The 18063-nt window shown below is 50.7% G+C and overlaps 9 protein-coding genes across 9 annotated transcripts; 6 read left to right on the plus strand and 3 right to left on the minus strand.

Annotated features, from left to right (window-relative positions):
* Positions 1–292: 292 nt before the first annotated feature.
* On the plus strand, positions 293–2283 carry BO87DRAFT_427279 (putative Golgi matrix protein; the record flags this gene model as incomplete). Its single annotated transcript, XM_025627398.1, has 7 exons — positions 293–302; positions 385–506; positions 576–1001; positions 1059–1494; positions 1548–1827; positions 1890–1996; positions 2063–2283. The coding sequence occupies 7 exons, from the start codon at positions 293–295 to the stop codon at positions 2281–2283; spliced, it is 1602 nt and encodes a 533-aa protein (XP_025478187.1).
* A 239-nt stretch (positions 2284–2522) lies between these two features.
* BO87DRAFT_377785 (guanylate kinase) lies at positions 2523–3641 on the plus strand. The gene is made up of 4 exons (XM_025623642.1): positions 2523–2661; positions 2726–2836; positions 2914–3116; positions 3213–3641. The coding sequence occupies exons 1-4, from the start codon at positions 2646–2648 to the stop codon at positions 3483–3485; spliced, it is 603 nt and encodes a 200-aa protein (XP_025478188.1). The 5' UTR covers positions 2523–2645; the 3' UTR covers positions 3486–3641.
* Positions 3588–5643, minus strand: aspD (septin aspD). The gene is made up of 6 exons (XM_025623643.1): positions 5200–5643; positions 4997–5125; positions 4856–4937; positions 4667–4804; positions 4384–4597; positions 3588–4325 (listed from the first exon to the last, which is right to left on the minus strand). The coding sequence occupies exons 1-6, from the start codon at positions 5336–5338 to the stop codon at positions 3987–3989; spliced, it is 1041 nt and encodes a 346-aa protein (XP_025478189.1). The 5' UTR covers positions 5339–5643; the 3' UTR covers positions 3588–3986.
* Positions 5644–5727: 84 nt separating this feature from the next.
* Positions 5728–8341, plus strand: BO87DRAFT_361772 (SKI complex subunit WD repeat protein SKI8). The gene is made up of 6 exons (XM_025621600.1): positions 5728–6236; positions 7016–7276; positions 7329–7498; positions 7562–7655; positions 7734–7920; positions 7973–8341. The coding sequence occupies exons 1-6, from the start codon at positions 5903–5905 to the stop codon at positions 8154–8156; spliced, it is 1230 nt and encodes a 409-aa protein (XP_025478190.1). The 5' UTR covers positions 5728–5902; the 3' UTR covers positions 8157–8341.
* On the minus strand, positions 8317–9313 carry BO87DRAFT_460209 (kinetochore Spc25 family protein). Its single transcript, XM_025628999.1, has 2 exons — positions 9000–9313; positions 8317–8941 (listed from the first exon to the last, which is right to left on the minus strand). The coding sequence occupies exons 1-2, from the start codon at positions 9229–9231 to the stop codon at positions 8397–8399; spliced, it is 777 nt and encodes a 258-aa protein (XP_025478191.1). The 5' UTR covers positions 9232–9313; the 3' UTR covers positions 8317–8396.
* Positions 9314–9448: 135 nt separating this feature from the next.
* Positions 9449–12935, plus strand: BO87DRAFT_361777 (uncharacterized protein). Its single transcript, XM_025621601.1, has 4 exons — positions 9449–9761; positions 9818–11017; positions 11077–11767; positions 11818–12935. Exons 1-4 carry the CDS (start codon positions 9659–9661, stop codon positions 12881–12883), a joined length of 3060 nt encoding a protein of 1019 aa, XP_025478192.1. The 5' UTR covers positions 9449–9658; the 3' UTR covers positions 12884–12935.
* Positions 12936–13346: 411 nt separating this feature from the next.
* BO87DRAFT_361782 (uncharacterized protein) lies at positions 13347–13990 on the plus strand (the record flags this gene model as incomplete). The annotated part of the gene is made up of 2 exons (XM_025621602.1): positions 13347–13475; positions 13545–13990. The coding sequence occupies exon 2, from the start codon at positions 13787–13789 to the stop codon at positions 13988–13990; it is 204 nt and encodes a 67-aa protein (XP_025478193.1). The 5' UTR covers positions 13347–13475; positions 13545–13786.
* Positions 13388–13730, plus strand: BO87DRAFT_311817 (copper metallochaperone ATX1; the record flags this gene model as incomplete). Its single annotated transcript, XM_025619560.1, has 2 exons — positions 13388–13475; positions 13579–13730. The coding sequence occupies 2 exons, from the start codon at positions 13388–13390 to the stop codon at positions 13728–13730; spliced, it is 240 nt and encodes a 79-aa protein (XP_025478194.1).
* Positions 13991–14112: 122 nt separating the features above from the next.
* BO87DRAFT_460212 (DUF2293 domain-containing protein) lies at positions 14113–17938 on the minus strand. Its single transcript, XM_025629001.1, has 6 exons — positions 17311–17938; positions 17139–17258; positions 16785–17075; positions 15972–16703; positions 14506–15878; positions 14113–14423 (listed from the first exon to the last, which is right to left on the minus strand). The coding sequence occupies exons 1-6, from the start codon at positions 17443–17445 to the stop codon at positions 14297–14299; spliced, it is 2778 nt and encodes a 925-aa protein (XP_025478195.1). The 5' UTR covers positions 17446–17938; the 3' UTR covers positions 14113–14296.
* Positions 17939–18063: the final 125 nt, after the last annotated feature.

Genomic DNA, 18063 nt, shown 5'->3' on the forward strand with positions numbered 1-18063 from the left:
GTGTGTGGTGTGTAAGAGTATTGAAAAAGGTGGTGTGGAATGAAATTTTTTGTTTGTGTGGGTAACCGGGTCGCTTGGAAGTCACATGATCAAACTGCTTATTAAGCAGTTTTCGTTCCACGCGACCCGAAAAAGCAGCACAGCTGATCTGCAACCACCAATCGCCCTGCGCTAGCGATGTTGACAGCTATGGCCCCTACCTCATAACGACACGCAAGCCCGTCCGGCGCAGTGACCATCGCAGCAGCCCTAGAACGAAACGCCTTCCTCCTAGGAAGTCGGAAGAAGAAAAATGCCCGAAGGTCCGTTTGTTGATCGCGCCTCCCTACGTTTCTCCTAATTTCCGGCGTTCCTTCGTGCTCACGATTGACCATTGTCAACCAGGCGCAAAACAGAAGAACAAGAAGAAGAACAAGGGGGCCGCTAAGCCCAAGGAATTAGATGAACGCCCAGAAAGTAGTTCTAATAAGGAATCACACGAGACGTCGGAGGCCATGCAACACACTGTAAGGACTCCCGCATAAACATAGTCTCGAAGACCTGCGGGCACTAAATCTGGATCATGAGATGTGCAGGGTGATAAAAACACGGAGAAGAACGTCGAAAATACAGATGACGAAATTACCGGAAATGAAAATGGGATTGAGTCAACTATCGGCTCGACAAAGGAGGCTACGGGGGACCCGGAGTCCTCCGTCGCTCACTATACGGCTGAAACCGAGGAGGACGCGAATAAGTCTGGCGGTCCTGATATTCAACAATCGAACGAACGGCTCGAGGCCCTTGTGAGAGATCGTGATACGTTGCGCGCAGAGGTGACCGATATGCGGAAATCGTTGGAGGAAATTCAAACCAAACACCATGCAGACATGGAAGCTCTGCAAGAGAGACTAGATGACGCTGAGAGCAAGAAGGAGCATGCGGAAACGCAGTTCCAGAAACTCTTGGAAAGGGTGAATACGATCAAGTCCCAGCTTGGAGAGAGACTCCGGGAAGACGCAGTATGTTCTACCGCCTCAAGTCGAACCTCCGTTCACTCTTGACTAAACCTCGGATAGGAAGAAATTGCGCAAGCGAGATCGAGAATCGAAGAGCTGGAAGAGCAGAATTCGACCTTACAGGAGGAAACCCAACACAAGTCTACTGAATTAGAGCAACTATCGCAAGCAAACAGCGAGATGTCGAAAGAGCTTTCAACATTGCGGGACCGCACAAGTCTATCACAACAAAATTGGCTTAAGGAGAAAGAAGAATTGCTTGAACAGGAAAATTACCTACAATCCGAGTTTGAGCAGGCTAAGGAGGCCATGCATAACTGGGAAGTGCTGGCAATGGAGGAGCGGTCAGTCAGAGAAAGCTTGGGGGAGAAAGTCGTAGATCTAGAGGAACAGCTTGCTACCGTGAAGGATGCTTACGAGAAGACTGCTGCCGAACGTGATTCCCAATTGGTCACTGTGGATGGGCTGCAGCGTGCGCTACAAGAGATACAGACAGGTGAGAGCATGATCGTGTGCAAATGACGACTGCAGATGCTTACAAGGCAATAGCACGTAAAAAGGAACTCCGTGAGCTTGTGGAAAGCTCCGATGCTCAGCTAGAAGAGTTGAAGCAGGCGCTTCAAGGCGCAGAGGAAAAAGCCTCGAAGGCCGACAAAGCTCTCCAGGATGCCCAAACAGAGCTTGAGCGGGTACGGCCGTTTGAGAAAGAGGTCAAGGAAAAGAACCTCTTGATTGGGAAGCTCCGACATGAAGCAGTAACGCTGAACGACCACCTGACAAAGGCCCTGCGGTTCCTCAAGAAAGGCAAGCCAGAGGACAATGTTGACCGGTATGTCAGACTTTCGCCAATGAGTCCAACTCTTGAAGAACACTGCTTACAAGCTGCTATAGTCATATTGTCACGAACCACTTGTTGCATTTCCTTGCTCTCGACCGGTCAGATCCCAAAAAGTTCCAGATCCTGCAGCTTATTGCCGCCCTCCTAGGCTGGTCTGATGGTGAGCGAACCACACCGGCGCCTGATATATTTCTACCTATACGGTAATGCTGACAATACACGATAGAGCAACGTGAGCAGGCAGGTCTGGCGCGTCCAGGGGCGTCTAGCACGTCTAGCAAACTGAGGGTGCCGAGCACTCCCGTCCACCGCACGCCGAGCAGCCAGACTTTGGCAACGGAATTCCTGGATAATGGGAACTCCAACAAAGAGTCGCTAGCGGAGCTGTGGTCCAATTTCTTGGAGCAGGAGTCGCAGAGTGCCGAGCAATTACCACCAAAGCCGTGAAATAGAGACACCGTGGCTGCTGTCACTGCTGCTCAGAATTCGACCAATCCTAAGTAGAATCCGGGCAGATGCGGGTGTTTTCTTTAATAGGTTGTACGATAAGCAGGCTCTTATCAGAATATGTATTCGCCATCACCTTGTCCTAACTTTATATATCTTTTCCTAAAACGGCTGGCGCCCCCCACCGCCTCTGGTTCTGCCATACGGTGCCACCCAAAGTAACGGCAAAGCACCGACATCCCACCTCCGGCTTCCCATACATATACAATTAGTTCATGCATTCTTGCCCGTTGAGGCCCCGTGTTCTCTCCTATTTGAAGATTATTCGTACGCCTTCAGCAGTCCGCTCCTCAGTGTTGACAATGGCTACCAGTGCTGGTGCGTCTTTTTGTGTCAGGAAAGGTTGACTCAATCAATATCCTGACCATGACTCCCAAATTAGTGCACAAGTTCCGTCCGGTGGTGGTGTCCGGTCCCTCAGGTACAGGAAAATCGACTCTGCTGAAGCGACTGTTCGCGGAGATTCCTGATCGCTTCGGTTTTTCCATCTCGCGTTCGTTCAACCTCCCCTGATTGTCACCCCGTCAGCACGAACGCACTGTAATCTGACCTGGTGTTTTGCGACAATAGATACCACTCGTGCTCCTAGACCGGGTGAGCAGGATGGCCGCGAATACTATTTTACGACAAAGGAGGACTTCTTAGATCTTGTGAGCAAGAACGGCTTCATCGAGCATGCGCAATTCGGCGGAAACTACTACGGCACTAGTGTGCAAGCGGTCAAGAACATTGCGGAGCAGGGCCGTATCTGTATCCTTGATATCGAGATGGAGGTAAGGATCTGTTCATTCTTGTTGCCGGCGAAAGTGATGCCGCGATGCATGGTATAAGCGTTCAGAGAAGATGCTGATAGCATTTTACTGGAATAGGGAGTCAAGCAGGTGAAGCGTACCGATCTCAACGCCCGTTTCCTTTTCCTGGCGCCCCCCTCGGTGGAGGAGCTGGAGAAGAGATTGCGCGGGAGAGGCACGGAGACTGAGGAGAGCCTGACCAAGCGTCTCGCACAAGCCAAGAACGAGCTCGAATATGCCAAGGAGCCGGGGGCTCACGACAAGGTCGTCGTTAATGACGATTTGGAGAAGGCATATACGGAGTTGAGAGATTGGATCGTTGATGGTGGAAACTTCGGTGCGTCGCAATAGTCGGTTACAGACAGTCTGATGCTGCAGTGGCCATTGCGCGTTTTGATTAGTATGGAGTTTTAGACCATGTGATTCCCATAGATTTTACTGTGCGAAGAACAGTAATGACTCATTGTTTCGAACCAGCTATATTCTCCTGGCGATGCGCAATTAAGGGAATTAAGTACAGGAAATGACGAGACGACGCTTAGCGCTTTCGTTGCTAGCTCTTTTCGACCTGGAATAACCAATTCATATGAAACAAAGCAAGACGAATACCCCTCATTCAATGGTGGAGAGGGTAGGATAAACACTAATACGATAAGGAAAAGCCTGAAGTTAAAGAGGATATCTGTAAGAACATGCCGATAAGAAGGTGGTGCAGTAAAATCAAAACATGGAAAGAAAAGCGACCCTCAAGACTGCATTTCTGGGCCTTTGATGGATCGCGGATACATGGCAATGGTTCGTTTCAAACGGTCGCTCCACGAGTCCACCGCCATCAACTGATTCTCAGCCAAATTAATAACCGTTCATAGTCATGCGTTGCGAGTTGCGGCTGAGCTCTCTGTCTGCCGAAGGACTGATGGGACGGCTGCTACCGGGGTGGCTCCCAGCGGCACTGCTTTCCTTCAGTGCTAGCAGCTGCTTGGCACGGAAGGTCTCATAGTGGATCTGGCTGGTCGTCTCGATAAGGTCCTGCAGATGAGTGCGAGTGAGGAAGTTTCTCAGGTAGACGAATTCACAGTGGTTCTCATCCTCCACATTGATAACACCCCAGCGGTTTTGACGTCCGCGAACCTGCTGGCCATTAACGACGATGGTGCGTTCGCTACCCACAACAGCAAAAGGAATGATGTCCTGGACCGGCGTTAGAGGCAGAGATAAACCAAATGTTGTGCAACAATGATTCGCGTACCTTGATCTGGACGTTGACGGCACGCTCTTCATCATCAAGTTCGTCATTGTCGTAGGGGTACATCTTCAAGTTGTGGAAGGCAAACTCTTCCTTGATTCTCTCCTTGAATGCCTGACGCTCTTCGAGGGTAAGGGAGTCGGCCTTGGCGATGACGGGAACAACGTTGACAACGTCCGACAGCTTCTTGAGCACAACGATATCAATGGGCTTGAGACTGAATGAAAGTAGAGTCGGTTAGCCTCCCGGGAGAAATTCTCGGTGATGGACGCTCGATGAGACTTACGCATGGCCGGACGGCTGGATGAAGAACAGACAGCAGTGAATACGGGTATCCTGGATGTACCGGTCACGCTGAGCGGTAAGCTCCTTGCGGAGGTATGCGGAGTGCTGATCCTTGATGTATTTCACGATGGGATCCCAGCTAGTAGTCTCATTAGCTCGGTTACAGATGTTGCAGGTTAATATCTATTACCATCTGTCGTTGTTGACCTGGTCACCGTATCCAGGAGTGTCAACGATGTTGAGACGCAGACGCACGCCGTTCTCCTCAATGACTAAAAACGAGGCGGTTAGCTCTGCCAGGAGTGAAATGGCAATGGCGTAGGAATCATACTATGCGAAACGGTCTGGATTTCGGTGGTCGAGCGGACAGGTTCGTTGGGGGTCATGCGACCCTTGGAGTCGATAAGGTGCGAAGCAAAGATGGTGTTGATCAAAGTGGACTTGCCCAGACCCGTCTGGCCTATTTCGTCCATGTTAGCAGGGAGGGAAGGGGCTCTCTTTTCTCGGATATGGTAGGTGAAAGAGTCGACTCACCAACGCACATGACATTGAATTGGAATCCACGTTTCAACAGCTTGCGCTCGATCTGGGAGGTGATGCTGTCGAAACCGACGTGGCTGCGAGGGAAGACCGTCGCGGGATTGGTGGAAGACGAATTGGCTGCGGCTGCCATTTTGAAGAAGGACGCTTGAAGATGATAACGAGAGAGGGATTGAGAGCAAACGAAGGATGGTATATCTATCAGTCGACGGGGCGTCCCAAGGGGTGGGGAGATGGTTGGTTAGAGAGGGAAAGGTGAAAACGAAGACGAGATAATCAAATGGGGAGATTGGAGAGGAATTGACAGCGAAAGAAGAAAAAAAAGAGGGGGGCAGCCCACCAAGTAGTAGTAAGGAAGTAGTAGATCGAGGAGAACAAGAGCAACGGCGATGCCCAAGCGTTTTCGAGCGAGGGAGGGAGTGGAAGCAGAACAACCGGGGGCCCCTTAAAGCTGCGTTGCTCTGGCCATCCAACCCAAAAGCGGTGGTTGCGACTCAGGGGGCCCGCTATTCCCCCAACGGATTAGCGTGTCTCCAGACCCCAAATCGGTGGAAAAGCTTCAGAATTATTCGATTTTATGCCGCCGCCTTGCCAGCCATTTCGCCCAATTCTCTCCTCCCCAATCTGAGCTCCAATTCCTGTCTCAGCTCTTATCGGCACCTCCCGAATTCTGGCTCTACGACTCCTTCCCTCCACCATGTCCGCCCCCATGCTCTCGCGACGCCTCCTGCTCACGGAAACCGTGTCTTCCGCCGCCGCCGTAGGACGGTGGTCTCGTTTCGCTATCAATGCCTCCGCCTGGTCTCACAACTGGCTCAAGCCCGCCGCCATTTCCTTGAGCATTCCTGGGATCATGGAGGGCCTTTGGGACTCTGTTCTCCGCGCCGTCCCCAAGAAGAAGACTTCTCACATGAAGAAGCGTCATCGACAAATGGCTGGCAAGGCTTTGAAGGACGTCAAGAGTCTCAGCACATGCTCCGGATGTGGCCAGGTGAAGCGCTCGCACGTCCTGTGCCCCCACTGCGTCGAAAGTAGGTGCAAATTCTCTGCGATTCCGTTCCCATTAAGCCATCCTCAGCGACTGATTGTGAATTGTCCTTTAGGTATCAAGAAGCAATGGAAGCAAACTCAGACGGCTTAAAGAGCGAAAGACGGCGAGATATATGATGAAAGAAAACGGACAGATTTTTGATTTGCATTGGGGGATTGTATTTTTACCTGGTATTTTATGAAGTGTAGGATAAATGCTGCATGGCATTCGGCGTCTGGCACAGCCTGAGGGTTATCTATATTAGTGTTGGTTATTTATATTTTAAATTATACTGTGGCCATTTTGTATATTTGTATATCTTGCCAGAGATCAATTAAAAAAGAATTAAGATCTTCGCATGTCATGTTTCAATTGCATTGACTTGGTAAATTTAGTAGGGTCGGGCAGAGGATGTCAGTCTTCCATTGAAGGCCCGCTGTAGTGGTGGGTGCCATTGGAAACATGATCTCATTCGGCCGCCAGCTAGTTTGTCCCGCCATGATCATCAACTCGCGTCCCAAACAACATTCGTACTCCTCTCACAACCATACAGCGTGCTCAAATTCGCCTGGGGCCTACTCTGCCTAGGCATATAGAGCGACTGGTCTAAGAATGGTAATGTTTTAACATGGGGAACCATAACGCTGTTGAGGTAGTTTCTAACTGGGGAAACGATTGAGTTTAGTCGAAACAATATCTCTCTTGCGGTTCAGCAGACAATGGTTCGTATATCTTAAATGACTCCCTACAAACCCTGGCATATACTAATATCACGACCAGCCCACCCTGTTGATATCTTCGCACTGGCCGTGACTGACAAGCAGATCTTGTCGGCCTCGGGTACTTCTTCCCTCAAAGTTCACTCCACTACAGATCCCGATTTTCCGCTAGTACAGTCTATTGACGGTGCCCATAAAGTCGGGTGCCATCATGTGGTTACTAACGGAAATGGTTCGAGGGCCGTCAGTATTGGCTTTGGCGGTGAGATTATGATTTGGTCTTGCCATGACGGAGTCTGGGCAAAGGATGAGGGAGCGTCTGGTAGGTACCTTAGTACTCCACTGTGTCAGTCCTGTGTCTGACCGTGACCCAGTCAACAAGGCAACACCTGCGGATGTTTGGGCCATCGCTTTGTCCGAAGATGGTCAATATCTTGCCGGTGTTACGCAAGATGGTCATATCAAGGTGTGGGATCTGGACACTAATGGCGAGGAAATCCGAGACTATGAAACCAAAGGTAGCTTCGGCACCTGCATAGATTTGGTAGGTGAAGACTCGTCCACTTCTGCCACTGTTGGTGCCTAAACTCATGAATAAACTTTTTAGTCCGCGGATGGCCGCTTCATAGCAAGCGGACACGAAAATGGTAGTGTTTACATTTTCAGTACAGAAAGCGGACGCATGCCATTCAGCCTATCAGGTGCGTACTTTGTTGTGCTAGCTAAGTACAAATGAAGCAGACAAAAGTGCCGAGTGATTGTCTAATATGTATATACAGGCTTGGTTAAACCTGTACGAGCTGTTGCATTCTCCCCTGGAGGAAAGTTTCTTGCTGCTGCTGGAGATTCCAAGGTAATTGTGCTTTATGACACGTCCTCTGGTGAACAAGTGGCGAGTCTCTCGGGGCACACCGCATGGGTCATGTCGCTGTCGTGGAGCCCCACGGGGGAGTATCTTCTCAGCGGGTAAGTTGCTATGCATTTTTTCCCCCTGAGCATGCTATCTAACGTTCAAAAGGTCGTTCGATGGAAAGGTCAAAGTTTGGTCGATAGACACAAGAGCATGTGTGGCCACCCATTCCGAAACAGACAAAGCAATCTGGAGTGTCAAGTGGCTGGCGAAGATCGGAAGATCAGTAGGATTTGCCACGGCTGGTGCAAACAGGAGCATATCATTCTACCGTGAGGCCACTGGTGGTTAGTGCATAGGCTGTGTACGAATCAACCAATGAATTTGTTGTACGAATTCCTTACCAGCGAGCTACTTGAGGCATCTTCCTCAGTATGCCGAGACGAAGGAAGCCTCTATAAGTGACCTTTTGCATTGCCTGAACGGAAACCTTATCATAGTAGGACCTGATTCCAAAGTGAAGCAAACACAGGTATTAAAACATTAATCATTATGTGGTATTTCCAAAGCGGAAGTAGCCTTTATCTCCTCCCTATTTCATTGTATCGACGAACAGCTTCCGCATTCTTTTCAAGAACGCACCAAAGTCGCGATCCTCATTGACGATATCGAGCTCCCGCTCGAGAGCCTCCCGATCGAGTTTTGGTCGTGTATGGAATACTGCGTAATCGCGGCTCCCTGTGCCGAGTTCAAACCACGCTTCCGTTTCCCAGTCCTTTTCGAGCAGATGGGTGTACACAAACTTTAGTCTATCCTCCCGTCCGGCTCCCTCAATGCGTAAACATAGATAGTCCTGCCAAAAGTCCAACTCCGGCACGTTCAGCCGAGCTTGAGCATCCAGATACCTGGCGTGCATCTTCTGCGCCTCCAGCTTCTGGTTGATCGCCTTTTGGGTCTCGTCGATTTGTTGCTTGAGGCGGTCGCGCTTGGCGAGGCGGGAGTCACGTTCCAGGGTCACGGATGAAATGGCGGCGTGCATTTCCGCTGCTTCAGCGGCTTCCTTCTGTAGTGTTTGTTGGTGCGTTTGCGATTTGAGGTCCAGGATCTCGATATCCCTTTGCTTCATGCGTTCATCCTCTATAGGACCTGTATTAGTCCGATGCTCTAGCGCCATCTCCATAAAGCGATAGCTTACCCTGTAGCTCTGCCAATCCAATCTTGAACTGGTTCCTCTCCTCCAATACCTGCTTGCGACCTCTCTCGATGAATGCATCAAAGCGAGCAGTAAACTGTGCCATGCGATTCCGGAGATCCTCAAACCCGAAGTTGATACTGGGGAGTGAATCCGCCATGGACGGTGCATCGGCCGACGCGAGAGGCGGGCGCATGCCACTTGTCGAGAGCGACGGATCGAAAGATGAGCTCATGGTGTATCTAGCTTGACGATTTATTGGTGCTGATGTAGTTGTAGTCTGTGAGGATTGCGATATATGCGATGCGGGGGTGATGATGGTTACTGACTTTGTTTCATGTTCTCGAGCGCGCCGCTAAAGCGCGGTGTTGCGGCGCAACCGCCGGGCTCCAGACTAACGAAAGCTTGGCATCGATCTATCACCCGTTTTTTTTCTTTTGCCTGGTCTTTCCTTCGCGAGATAATCCAATGTTTCATTTACCCTTGCGCATGCATGAATTATGATTTGACAGCTGTCAGAAGCAGTTGCATTTGAGCACACTGCCGGGAGACTCGTCTACTAGTCCGCAAGCTGTGACCAAGACGTTGTACTTTGGTTCTCGATATGCCCACGGTTAGAAGGCTAGAGTTAGCGCATATCGCCAGGAGCAGAAACAGACCTGATGGATGAACACTCTGTGGGTGCTCTGCAATATGGGCATTTGGGGAAACCAACGTACAATTCAGAAGCTCACACATGGGTCTTTTCACGAACATTAGCTCCATGTAAGTGGTTTGGAAGATCGACGCGAGCCGGTTCGAAAGACTGACACCTCCTGGAGCTTCATGTATCTCTTACTCCGGAGTGACCAAAGTTACGGTTCAATCGTCCCTCACTGCGCTGCAGTCTTCCTCAACCGAGAATAAGGGCTTTTTGCCTCGCGCCTACCCCCAGCTTGCAGCTTGCTGGCCTCTAGTCGACAACGAAACCGTCTCTCATGCTATCACTGGCTGCGACACATGTGATCCTTCAATCTCGACGCTCTTTGATTTAGGATATGCGGTCGATCTCGAGAATAGCGATTCGGGAAGCCGAGTTATACCTATCGCCGTCATAGCATCCGGAGAGTGCGGCAACACTATCAGTTTTCGAAAAATCGAAGACGATGTTGTGGAACTCCGACGGAAGACGACTTCCTGGGCGCGTGTCCCTGCAATTGGACAGACGGAGTCCGTTGAATGGTCGGCGGGAGGGGCTCCTGTCCGTCAAATTTGCTTTGCGCGGACGGTTGAAGATAATGCGACGTGGATGGCAGCTCGTTTGCCCCGCTCGACTACCATCTTTCGACCACAGTATCACCGAACGCCAGTGCCTGTCATAGGATTGCATGGGAGTGACCACCAATTTCCCGACCGTTCTATCAAGTCTCGCCTGGATGCGAACCCATTGGTGGAGATACCAATCCAGCGGACCGGAGGCTTTGCGCATGCGGACGTGACTTTCAATCCCTGGTATCAGAAGCAGTTGGCTATTGTTGATGAACGAGGTCATTGGAGTGTTTGGGAACTTTCCGGCCGACACAGGCGCAACAAGGGTAATTGGACAGCTGTATCTGTCAATTCTGGCTCATTGCCGTGGCTCGATCTTGGAGACGGCCAAGACATCGACGACCACCCTCGTCATGATGGATGGGCTGCTATTGAATGGGTCGGTGATGTTAACAGCTTTGTTGTCTCTGATAGACGCTGCCCAATGCTCTATCGCATGGAAAGCGGCGAGGTTTTTCCATATACAATTGAGCTAGGCCTTAAGCGAAGATCAGAGTGGATTCTGGACATTAAGAGAAGTTCTGCCAACGTGTCGCATGTTTTCATCTTGACGACGACTCGAATATTCTGGCTGGATTTAACATCATGCCCTGAACCGAGCAGTGCAACCGACAAAGACTCACGACCGCCTCTGTTACCCCGTTTGTCCTGGCGCCATTTCCGTGATCCCGAGGACACCACATTGCGACTGACTCCTCTACTTGTGCGGGAAGGTAGCTTGATGACCGCAGATCTCTCCCTTTCATAGCACATGTACTGATACTCTCGATAGACTTTTACCTCGTTTTATACTCGCGCCTCAACAATATTGCGCTAACCTTGCAATGCCCATCTTCGTCCCTGGACCAAACGGATGTGACATCGATACCAGACCCCTATATAATGGAGATCCCATTGTCATCTCCTGACACTGAAGGCTCTCGACACTCCAACACGCAGCTGACAACACTGGTCTTCAAGGAAATCACGCATTTGCCATCGTCAGTCGGTAAACAATATCACGACCCTCATGTTAGACTCATAAAGCTTTTTGCGGTAGACTCAGGCCTTACTGTCCGCGAATCAATCTACACGGCACCCTCCCGCGATGGTTCCCAGGATGATGAACCAGCCGCAAGAGATGTCTTACGAGTGAAGAAAAGGCATCAAGGAGTGCAAAGGTCGCAGTCGACTTACTTTGAAGATCGATTTGTAGTAGAGGATTGCGAGGAATCCATGCTGGGAAGCGGTATGCTCACAACCGCAGACACTGGGATGTCTAGCATAACGCCACTTGCAATCCCTGAATGGTCTCTCGACTACACCCAAGTCTACGCTGCTGCTACTGGAAGGTTAACGCTGTCATCGCGAGAAGACGACCTAGGTAATCAAATCTTCGAAAGGAGTTTTGAGGAGGCTATGCAAGTGCTAAGCGAAATGACGACTGGTGCTGGGGTGAGCAACGACCAGACATGTCGCACAGGGTAAGTAAATCTACTGCTATATACCGACTATCTTTTACTGATGTTCCTAGTCTCGAGGCCCTTGGCAGTAGTCCAATGCTTGACAGTGTCGAACAGAACTCGCGGAGGCTCCAGGAATTTCTCTCCAGCAACCATCTAGCTCTCTTAGATTGGAAAGCTGACCGCCAACCGTCTGGCCATTCTAGTCCACTTCTCGTTCGATCGGCGGATTTCATATACGAGGTTTCGGGGTTGGACCTTCCTGCAATCTATGATCTGCTTACCAATGACTGGCTGGCTGGCCTGCCTCACGATCTTCCTGGGCGCACAAGATTCACGAAAGAGAAGATCATCCGTGGAGTTGTCGCTGATCTGATTTTGGCTCAGATACGCATTAGAGCTCGGACGCTCTCCGGGATTGATGAATCTGATGACAGCAGGCGGATAAACTCAGGGGATATTCCATCATCATCATCAATGATTTCGATGGATGACCCCTTCGATGCTTCGAGCTCTAGAAGTGCGAGGCGGGTGTCTCAGCGACCGGCCTGGACAGGAAACGGTAACTTGGATGATCCAGGCAGCGGCACGACGCCTGGAAGCACTCTTGGACGCGGGGAACTTGAGACTGAAAGCCTGCGGGACATGGAACCTACATATACCAGCCTCTCAGCATATACTACCTTTAGTCGCGAGCGGAATATGCCTCGAAAAGTGGCGAGCATGTTGGGCCATTGGCAACCAGGTGCCGACCCGGCTGGGTACAACTGGCAGAGGGCAATGCAGCTTCAGGGAACCGAGGAGTCGCAATCAGCATCTAAGGCAGCGACACCGAAACGTCGTCAACGCAAGAAGACTCCATCAACCCAAGGAACCACCACTGTGAATAGTGGGAATGTATCCGCACCCGCACCCGCACCAGCCCCAGCCCCGATGACTTCTGTTACTCCTGATGTGCGGGGGTGGGGAAGTCAACCAGAGCACAATGAGGCGCCTGTTCTCAGACTGCAAAGCAGTCAGGTTATCGAGGACGATGTTCCGATGACACAGATCGAGCGGGGCGCATTTGGTGGCCGAGAAGCTGGGCGAAAGAATGTAATGAAGGCACGCAAAAAGAAGCGCGCGGCCGGTTTCTAAAGCAGCCCAGATAGGTTATTTATTCATCCAAATGGAATATTAGCATTCAAACAACCCCGAATACATTAGTAGATGTACCGTTGTAGCGGCTTGATTGGTAAGACAATGAGCGATTTCTGCGCATTCTTTGCCCCGCCTCGGGATTGCGATATCCAACCCTGGGAAGTATAAGAACCACGCGACGAGGTTCATTTTTATTCCTCAAAGCACTCTTTCACATTCTCTTTCCATCTCGTTGTCTATAGACCTACTACTCCCAGGAACTACTTAATAATCGTCGCTGTTTGCTGTGGCAGTTTACACGCCAGCATATTTTGTTGCCTCAACTCGAAACGCCCATCGATCGACGTTCCCCCGTCTGTCTCCACCCCTCCTCTCCTTGCTTTAGCCCCGCCATCGTCATCTCTATCTTCTCTATTTACTTATTTGTTCATCCACACACCACACACCACTTATTTGCTCTCTCTCTCTCTCTCTCACGTACACACGCCGCCCGCCAACACCATGTCCGACCACCAATACAAGTTCAACGTCAGCATGAGCTGCGGCGGTTGCTCCGGTGCCGTGGAACGAGTCCTGAAGAAGCTCGAGGGTATGTTTTTCTTCCCTACCCCCCTTCTTTCTAGAAATTCGTCAAACATAATAACAAGCAAGTGCACAGAACCGCTTCGCTGACTTTCTCTCCTCCTCCGCAGGTGTCAAGTCTTTCGACGTCAACCTGGAATCCCAGACCGCAAACGTTGTCACCGAACCTTCTGTGCCCTACGATACCGTGCTGGCTACGATCAAGAAGACTGGAAAGACGGTCAACAGTGGAGAGGCTGATGGCCAGACTATGAGTGTCTAAAAGAAAGAAAAGAAAAAGGAAAACGAACAAAGAAAGAGCAAAATCAGAAGAATCATATGGATCCCGGGGTTGGCCTTGGGGAGGTGACGAAGCTTTCGTCCGAAGGGGGCAGTGTTATGCATGCATATATTGAAATAATAGGAAGAGGGGCTACTGCTTTGGGTAGTGTTGCGAGATACCCTGATACCCCTGACCTGCTGCTGCTGTCTGCATGGTTGTATATAGCGCAATTATTTGACTACGTTCGCATCGTTTTGTGATTGACCTTCATGGGTGATTTGTTTGTCTGTCCGCTGCCTGCACAATGTGTCTGCTAACGTTGTGGCTGGTGATGACGACGACTTCTGCGGGTATACGCGTAAGAGACACGAGTGCATGTAGTAGTGCTCTAAACTCAGAGTAGCTGCGTGATAAAGCGAGGTAAGCACATCGCTTGTCAGATTTGTTGTTGTTGACACGTGGTCGGGTATCATATCCGCTTGACGCTCAAGCTCAAGATTTATGTACAGCAACGCATATGCGGACATCTACATAGAACACCATCGACAAACACAACCCGAAGCCTTCTAATCCACAATGACAACAGTTCGACCCTCAGGAACCGTATAGGGAACCCGCCCAACGCGTCTTACATAGGTAGGATAACGTTGTTCTTCCATGCGCGAGCCATCGTGTGGAAGGTCATAGGCTTGCCTGTTCGTTTCGCGTCCGTTAGTAACAAGTTCAAAAACTAAGAAGGGGACAGCACGCGCAGCCCGAGCTGCAAGGTCCATACCGTGAAGTGTCCACAGCATCTTCATACCCTCTGACGTAGTGGCGGGCTGTAAAAGGCGGATTAGGTACCCTGTCAGCATAATTGCTTGGACCATGATGATCGGCCACAACATAATCCTGGATAGCGGGTCCTGCCCGGGAATCCAGACAAACACGGCCAACGGGCCTGCTCCATTCTGTGCTACCGGGCGAACTACGCATGTATTGTTCGGTCTGCACCGGAATTCCAGCCGAGAGAGGATGGGGGTGGACTGGGTAAGTTGCAGGTTGAAGACGACGCTGCACTGGATACTTTGTTGGAACAGGATCCCGTACGTCAACGGCACGAACGAAGTCCTCCGCATAGTGTCTTCCTTGAGACGCTTCCTGTGAAACCAAAGGGGGGTCATATTCTCTGCCGCGACGAGCAGGATCCTCCAGCTGAGCCACGTCAAGTGGTCTTAAACTGCCAGAGTTATATCTAGGAACCTCATGATAGACACGTCGCTCTCTCAACTCATTGGGCCGCACAGGAACAAGCCTATCAGTAGCATTATCCTCAGGAATAGCATATCTTGTACTTGGCACAACTTGAGATTGCCCTGGAGACCTGTATTGGATGGGCAGCCCGGAAGGCACAAAATGAGATGCATGGCCATGTACGTCTTCCGATGGCCTCTGATGCACGGCAGTCACGGTCCTGGGGCCAGGTGCGGTAGTATAAGTGGAGTATTGCGTTCTTTCCGGGTGACCCTCCGCAACAGGATGTGATCCAACGGGGGCGGCATATCTCCTACGGAAATGAATATCGTCCTGGATTGAAGAGGGTTTCAGGTGAGTATGTCCAGGGGTATCCTGATACCTGCCGCTTGTGTAAGGGAACGCTGCACCAGTGGTGACAACCCTGGCTTGAGTATGACAGAGCCGTTCACGCTCGTAGTGGCCCATACGTCTCCGTTTAGAAGCTTGATCTCGATCAGAAATATCTGAATCGTGGTGTATCATCTCCTGGCGAGCGGGACGGTGAGGGGTTATTGAGCGAATCGAGAAATCTCCGGAAATCCTTTTGGCAAGGTAATCCAGCTGGCCACTATTGGGGCGTCGGATTTCCATGGGTGTGGCAGTCTCAATAGAAGGCAATGCATGATCCTGTGGCTGTACATTTGTCCTGTGTTGGGACGAGGCCAGAGGTCTTGGGAGGACGGCTGGGTCCCCGGTCATCTCATGAATCTCTCTCGGGCCACTCACAAATACAGGCGCATTTGGCGAGTCTTCTCGCTGATATGAACGCTTCTGTTGCTGAATGACTGGCACTCGCTCCAAAGAAACCGCACTTGATACAGGTGCAATCTCCTTTCTCTGAGCAGGCAGTTCAGGCATACGGTGCAGTTCATACTGGTCGTTCAAAGTTAGCTCGAAGCAGTTCTCTCAGTGTAGATCATAGAGCACGGTTATGATAAACACAAATCTAGACCTTGGGTGGCTTACCTGTTCCATTACAGAGTCCGCGACCGTCCTACCTATGTTGGTACTGATGGGCCTTGCACTAGACGTAGCAACGGGTGCCATCGAAACATGAGGCCTATGAGCAGACTCTGATTCAAGCCCAACAGGTCCTGGCAATGGCTGTCGAGTGACGACCGGGCCCCGAGATTCGGAGGCATCATGCAGTCTGTGCTGGTTAGTTTCGTTTGCTATGTTTCTATATCGGTTGAGAGCGCGGTCCCAAGCCTGATATCTGCTGAAGCCTCGACGATCAATCTTATGTCTTCTGGGGGGCTCTGGAATGTAGCGGAAGCCTGGTGGTGCTTCTTCATCCGACGGATCTAACTGGGTATCACGAAGGGCAGGGTTTGCATAATTTAGCGTCCTTGTTTGAAGCTCGTCAGCCTGGGGATTACTGGAAACCACCATCACGCTGTTATCGCGATTATTAGGTGAGAACGGCTCTCCCTCGACATCACTGTCCTCATCATCCGATATGACAATGACCTCTCGGAAGACGTCCTCCAGGACTGTCTTCCCATTCTCATCGTCTCCTCTCCACTCCACTAATTTTGCAAGGGTGGGCTCTTCGACCACGGTCCGAGCTTCATGAAAGGATGTCGCCTTCAGGAGACGATCGTAGTCAGTGTAAATGTGTCGGATATGTGCCACAACCGCTAACTGAGCCCGACGAGCCAGTGGTAGCTCAACTGCCGTTCCTACTTTTCGCTGGCCCTTAAACCGGTCTCAGCATCTGTCACGCATTCGTATATCATGGTTCCCTCCCATCTATTTCTCCTTGGGCTCGTCACGTACCTTTTGAAAAGCGGTCTTGATGATTTGATTGAGATCATTATCGGGAATGTTGGGGAACAGGTCTCTCAAGACATCTCTCGCTTCTGTATTTATAGTTGTCTGGGAGACTTCTGAATTAGCTCTTTTGCGGTCGTTCTCACCGCCAACCGTGCGAAAGGGCACCGCTTTCCCAGCGGCCGTGAGATAGAGACCCAGATCCATGCACACTGCTGCGACCGCGGCGCTTGGAAAGTGATAACCTATTCGATGTACATGCTGGGAGAGATTGTGGGTGTGCATATGCGGCGTTGTCTAACCATAGCTATTAGATAAACGAGAACCAAGGACCGGATATGGATACAGCTGTCGGCATACCGTGACAGCGAATACCTTCAGACCATCCTTCCGACATAATTCCTTACATGCCGTTGTAAGCTGAGGGTTGCCTGCAGGTATGAATGTATAACCAGGAGGGGCCTTTGCTTCAAAAGATATCTGTTTTCTTGGTCAAGAGTGCCCGTGAGAAACTGATAACACAACAACATACGACACTTCGAAGTTTTTTCTTCTCCTGAGTAACAGATTCCAGAATCACTCTATGTTTTCGAGCATTTCTCTTGACGATCCTGCTCGGGGCTCGCCTGGCAAGGACCGAGGGAGGTCTCCGAGATACTCGGGCCATGCTGACAATGTAGAACCTTCCCAAGTAGCTACAGAAGACAAGCCTTCATTTTACCGGTACCGGTTCGGATACACACACTGCATGGAATGAAGCCGTGAGGGCCAGGATCATTCATCGAGTGCGAATGGTTAGACAGACGCGTCGATAGACAGCTAGTAGTCACACGGGTGTTTTCAAGTTAGTAAGCCATATTCTACACAATGAAAAAAGATCCTATGCATGAACCGCAGTCCCAGAAAGTCAAGAATATGGACTAAACTGGAACAAGCCGATAGCTGTTCAAGTCGGTCTAGCCACCGTTTTGGCCAACAAGATGGTGCACTAGCCCTGATACCGTGAAATAAAGGGGGGTGCTTGATGAGACCGAAAAGGTAGTTAGCCGGTTCAACGCTGACCTCCCAACTATAGGAGCATATAGCGAGGCAGAGCAGCAAAGATAGCGGCAGCCGGGGGTAGTATACAAAAGAACCCCCAACAGGCTGGGTTGGGCTGGTGGATGAGGTTTAAAGGGAAAGGTGGGAGAGGGAACGAGAGCGCCGGAGGGCAACCAAACTTAAACCATTTGCGGCCTAACGCGCGGGCGCCGCTGGTACCTGCCTGATCGGGGCTAGCGTGACC

This window comes from Aspergillus neoniger, assembly GCF_003184625.1.
Source record: "Aspergillus neoniger CBS 115656 unplaced genomic scaffold BO87scaffold_22, whole genome shotgun sequence".
In the NCBI taxonomy this organism is placed as follows: domain Eukaryota; kingdom Fungi; phylum Ascomycota; class Eurotiomycetes; order Eurotiales; family Aspergillaceae; genus Aspergillus; species Aspergillus neoniger.

Coding starts and splice junctions, on each gene's coding strand:
- BO87DRAFT_377785 (XM_025623642.1), top strand. Junction 2,837..2,913: donor CTTCGGTTTTTCCATCTCGC/GTTCGTTCAACC, acceptor TTGCGACAATAG/ATACCACTCGTGCTCCTAGA. Junction 3,117..3,212: donor TCCTTGATATCGAGATGGAG/GTAAGGATCTGT, acceptor TTACTGGAATAG/GGAGTCAAGCAGGTGAAGCG.
- aspD (XM_025623643.1), bottom strand. CDS start 5,338: ATGGCAGCCGCAGCCAATTCGTCTTCCACCAATCCCGCGACGGTCTTC. Junction 5,126..5,199: donor ATTCAATGTCATGTGCGTTG/GTGAGTCGACTC, acceptor TGGACGAAATAG/GCCAGACGGGTCTGGGCAAG. Junction 4,805..4,855: donor CAGGTCAACAACGACAGATG/GTAATAGATATT, acceptor TGAGACTACTAG/CTGGGATCCCATCGTGAAAT.
- BO87DRAFT_361772 (XM_025621600.1), top strand. CDS start 5,903: ATGTCCGCCCCCATGCTCTCGCGACGCCTCCTGCTCACGGAAACCGTG. Junction 7,656..7,733: donor CATGCCATTCAGCCTATCAG/GTGCGTACTTTG, acceptor ATGTATATACAG/GCTTGGTTAAACCTGTACGA. Junction 7,921..7,972: donor GGGGAGTATCTTCTCAGCGG/GTAAGTTGCTAT, acceptor AACGTTCAAAAG/GTCGTTCGATGGAAAGGTCA.
- BO87DRAFT_460209 (XM_025628999.1), bottom strand. CDS start 9,231: ATGAGCTCATCTTTCGATCCGTCGCTCTCGACAAGTGGCATGCGCCCG. Junction 8,942..8,999: donor TGGATTGGCAGAGCTACAGG/GTAAGCTATCGC, acceptor CAGGTCCTATAG/AGGATGAACGCATGAAGCAA.
- BO87DRAFT_361777 (XM_025621601.1), top strand. CDS start 9,659: ATGGATGAACACTCTGTGGGTGCTCTGCAATATGGGCATTTGGGGAAA. Junction 9,762..9,817: donor TTCACGAACATTAGCTCCAT/GTAAGTGGTTTG, acceptor CACCTCCTGGAG/CTTCATGTATCTCTTACTCC. Junction 11,768..11,817: donor GACCAGACATGTCGCACAGG/GTAAGTAAATCT, acceptor TGATGTTCCTAG/TCTCGAGGCCCTTGGCAGTA.
- BO87DRAFT_460212 (XM_025629001.1), bottom strand. CDS start 17,445: ATGGCCCGAGTATCTCGGAGACCTCCCTCGGTCCTTGCCAGGCGAGCC. Junction 17,076..17,138: donor TGAAGGTATTCGCTGTCACG/GTATGCCGACAG, acceptor AGCTATGGTTAG/ACAACGCCGCATATGCACAC. Junction 14,424..14,505: donor GATGCTGTGGACACTTCACG/GTATGGACCTTG, acceptor CGAAACGAACAG/GCAAGCCTATGACCTTCCAC.